A 3,935-nucleotide genomic window follows, 5' to 3' on the forward strand; every position below is an offset into this window, starting at 1 on the left:
AATTTTGCCCTCGCAAAATCGGTGGGCTCTTTGTGGTTAAGCTGGATACACACCGCTCGCCCATCGGTGCCTAGACCCTGCCCAATTTGTGGGCACTTGAAAAAAGACTTGTCCACTTAATAAGAAGTAGACAATGTTACACACAAAGCTGCCTACGTTTTTATCAGTGCAGTTTAATTTCAGAGAAAACAAATTAGAACAAAAAAGAACTTTGATCGGAGAGACTCTCTTTCTCTTGCTTGCTGTGCTCTCTCTCTCTCTCTCTCTCTCTCTCTCTCTCTCTCTCTCTCTCTCACACACACACACACAAACACATCACAAGAAATATAGACCATACGTAATATGCATTATATATTAGACATGATATGTATTCAAAATACTAGTATAAAAAACTTATATGCAAATATACACCTTTGAAATAAAATACATGCAAATAAACATATTGGATTTGATTATTTTCTTTTTGAGTTAATATGCATACTGCATTATACACAAATATGATAATGCATAAAGACACTATATGGGAATTCAGCTAAAAGTCAATTGACACTATATGGGGGAGGGTACAAAGTCAATGCATAAAAAAACTATGGGGAATTCCCCATTCCACAAAGAGTCTTGCAGCAGTATCATCAGTCCCCAATAGTGTCTTGCAGCACAAGCAGCCACTCTTTCAGCATTGCATAGTTCATTTGAAGAGCAAATGCTTGAGCCTTTGCCCAAAACAACCAGAAAAGTCCCCAATGGCATCACAGCTTGCAGCATAGCCCCAATCTAACAGAAATAACCTCTGTTGTCCAGTGTTAAAGCTTCCTGCAATCATGATATTGTCTGCACGTATATCCCTATGAAAAATTTTTCTTCCATGTGCTGCTTCCAACACATCCACTAGATCACCCAATGCAAGTACATTCTTGTAATTACAGAAATTCTCCGGTGTAAACGGCTTATCGACGGGTTACAAAACTAGAACTGATGATGAAATGGATAGATGAACTCTCGGTATGCCATCTATACCCCCAAGCTCATCCAGACAATTCAAATCATTATCCACATTGTAACCAGGACAAGAGACTTTCACAGCATACCTGCGGTCATCATCTCCAATAGCCAAGTAGACAGTGCTCGTCCGACCCCTGCCTAAGTGGTGTGGCAACGTCCAACCACCTGGCAACAAGCATTCCCAGGTGTTCATATTGATGTTCATATCCAAGGAGGCAGGTTTAGCTTGTAAATATGCAGACAAAACTTGGATGACATTTGAGGTAGGTTCATCCCGTTTGATAATGAAACTGTTTAGACTATTGGGAGCTAGCAATGGTTCATCATCAGCTCGCATTACTCAAAAGAATCTCACCATTACAAAATTGGTGACACCCACCACTACAGATTTTCTGACAGGCCCAACCAGCTTTAGGAATTCCTGCGCATACGTGATTACATGCCCAACCTTTGCATCACTGTCATAATTTCCCTCGGTGGTACTGTCCACATTTAATAACACACCAAATGCCATCATAGACAAATGGCGACCCTTAGCGATCATTATTAGTTCTGGCTTATAGATGCCAACACTTGGTTTTTCCCCTTTGAACCCGAATTCAAAAGCACAGCTTCTGATTCTGCTCTACTAATTAGTGCATGCATTGTGCCTTCACAACCTGTATCAATAGACATCACCTCGTCCCAGACATCCTTTTTCCACGTATACACCTGTGTGTACTTTGGCAATGTTGGGTCAAAGGGACTAGCTTTCACACATGCTCCTTTGTCCTGATCTGAGTATGCCCTGTTATACTGCATGTATTCATTGCTTCTACGACGGCTGGCTCTTGTCGCTAATCTTGTATGTAGTTGAATCTCTGACTGCAAAACACCACCACCAGTTGGAAGACAATGAGGAAGAAAGCAAAAGAAAGGAGAAGAACCACCTTTTTTTCCGTTAAGCTGAGTAGGGCAAAAAGCAGGCTGCAACTTCATTTGCCTTCTCCTCAGTAAGGGATGGGCTTACTCTCTTTATCGAGTGTACAAGCTCTGACCCTGATGCCCTTTCTGCCCATACTGATAACAACGGATTTTTCCTAGCCAGTGATTCTACCAATTTGAATGTTTCCGAATCCTCTTCATAGAAAAGTGATGCAGTGTATTTCACCTTCTTAACGAGTTCTTCCCTATTCTCCATCGTTCAAAAGAGTTTGAGCTTTCTGCTCTCATGGATTCTTCTTGCTTTTCCAAAACTACTGTCCATTGTCCTAGTCCACGAAGAAGAAGCCATTCAGAAAACAATTACTCAGACAGAGAGACAGAGAGAGAGAGAGAGAGAGAGAGAGAGAGAGACTTCCGAACCACAATTACTCAGACAGAGACCCAATTACTCAGAGAGCCTTTAAGCAGAGAAATAGAGAGAGAGTGAATCAATTGAGATTTCTCAGAGAGAGAGAGAGAGAGAGAGAGAGAGAGACTACCTGGAAATGATACGCTACTGGAGAACTCCTGCTTCTTCTGGGCCCAGTGCCATTGCCTACCCCCCCCCGGAAGAGAGCTTCTTCCACCCTGCAAAGGCATCCACGTCGTCCCCTTGCGCTGTCTCAGCCAATCGTGTGGTGCCTTGCGCGTGTGCAAGCTCACAAAGGTGCTCCCCTGCCACGTCGTCTGAACAAGAGGGCCGGTGGAAGAAAGCAGGGCTGGGCGAATTTCCACCGCCCTTTTTGAAACCGCCCTTAAGTAGGCAGGAGATCTTAGGCTTTGAATTGATCATAGGAGCTATCATTATTAGGATGTTTTTCTCTGAATCCAACTCCACTTCATTTCCCTCCAACTTCAACTCGAGTCTGATTTTTCGAGTTTTGTGTGTGAAGAGACACAAATTGTATGAAGAGACACTAAAGGCCGGCTTTTGGCCTGGAAGCCTTTACACAAATAAGGGGTTTATTTTGTGCAGAAGATCACGATCGCCTACTACTGCGCATATATGGAGTACAGATTTGGGGACCAAGTTTGGATCATCATAGCAGATCTGGTCGCACTTATGATGGGTGAGGATCGATGGAGAGACCACTTGTATCATCTCTAGGATCGTTGTTCACGAAAAACCAGCCTTTAATGTATTTTTTATCGGCTAGAAATCCAAATTTCCGGTTGCATTGCAAGCTCGTCTTGACAAAAACCGGCGAAAATTTACACATTTTAGTGTAAAAACCGGCAAGTCCTTGAATTTTAGGCAAAAAAGCGAGAGATTTACAACTGTGTCCTTCTTTCCATTGGTTGGAAAAAATGTTTTTCATGAACATTGACTAGGATGATTCGGGCTAAGGCCTCAGTACCCCATGACATTATAAGGGCTGAGTTGGCTGCACACCACCAATTGTTGTTGAGGGTCTTGCCCCATCGGTGTCTTTCATCCATAGTACATGGGAGCTCCCTCCACACAGATATGCTAGGTTGGCTCATATTCTGTTCATGATGTAGATTTTAGATATTTTGATGCAAATATACATCCTATTAGATATTTTAATGTAACTATATACCTTACACATATAATATGCAAACCAATAGTCACTTTAAAATGTTGCACGACGGTCCAATGGTGACAATATAGCCTTGGTCCACCATGATATAACCCACCATAGATCTAAAAATGGTATCGCCTTAGTCCATAACCCACCATATATATATACAATACAGTCACCCCAGTGGATCTATCTTATATAATAGGTCCATCCCTACATATGGATCCCTTACATATATAAATGGGTCCAATAGTTAAAATGGCTCCACTACCCATTTGTATTATATAGTTATGGGGTAGGATAGGATAGGATAGTCCACAGTCCGCATAAGAGGTAGGATAGGATAGGATACTGTTGGCTAGGTAGTGCCCAAATCATTCTAGTTACTACTATATAATGCAATAATGGCCCTTGCCACCCACACAC

At 42.2% G+C, this 3,935-nt stretch overlaps 1 protein-coding gene across 1 annotated transcript; it reads right to left on the reverse strand.

Moving 5' to 3' along the window:
• Positions 1 to 424: 424 nt before the first annotated feature.
• LOC147440009 (uncharacterized) lies at positions 425 to 2,713 on the reverse strand. Its single transcript, XM_086485705.1, has 8 exons — positions 2,466 to 2,713; positions 2,153 to 2,252; positions 2,040 to 2,081; positions 1,932 to 1,968; positions 1,662 to 1,866; positions 1,382 to 1,423; positions 1,018 to 1,167; positions 425 to 888 (listed from the first exon to the last, which is right to left on the reverse strand). Exons 1-8 carry the CDS (start codon positions 2,563 to 2,565, stop codon positions 689 to 691), a joined length of 876 nt encoding a protein of 291 aa, XP_086341831.1. The 5' UTR covers positions 2,566 to 2,713; the 3' UTR covers positions 425 to 688.
• Positions 2,714 to 3,935: the final 1,222 nt, after the last annotated feature.

The sequence above is a fragment of the Adiantum capillus-veneris genome, chromosome 16 (genome assembly GCF_014529385.1).
Source record: "Adiantum capillus-veneris isolate H3 chromosome 16, ASM1452938v2, whole genome shotgun sequence".
Lineage (NCBI taxonomy): Eukaryota > Viridiplantae > Streptophyta > Polypodiopsida > Polypodiales > Pteridaceae > Adiantum > Adiantum capillus-veneris.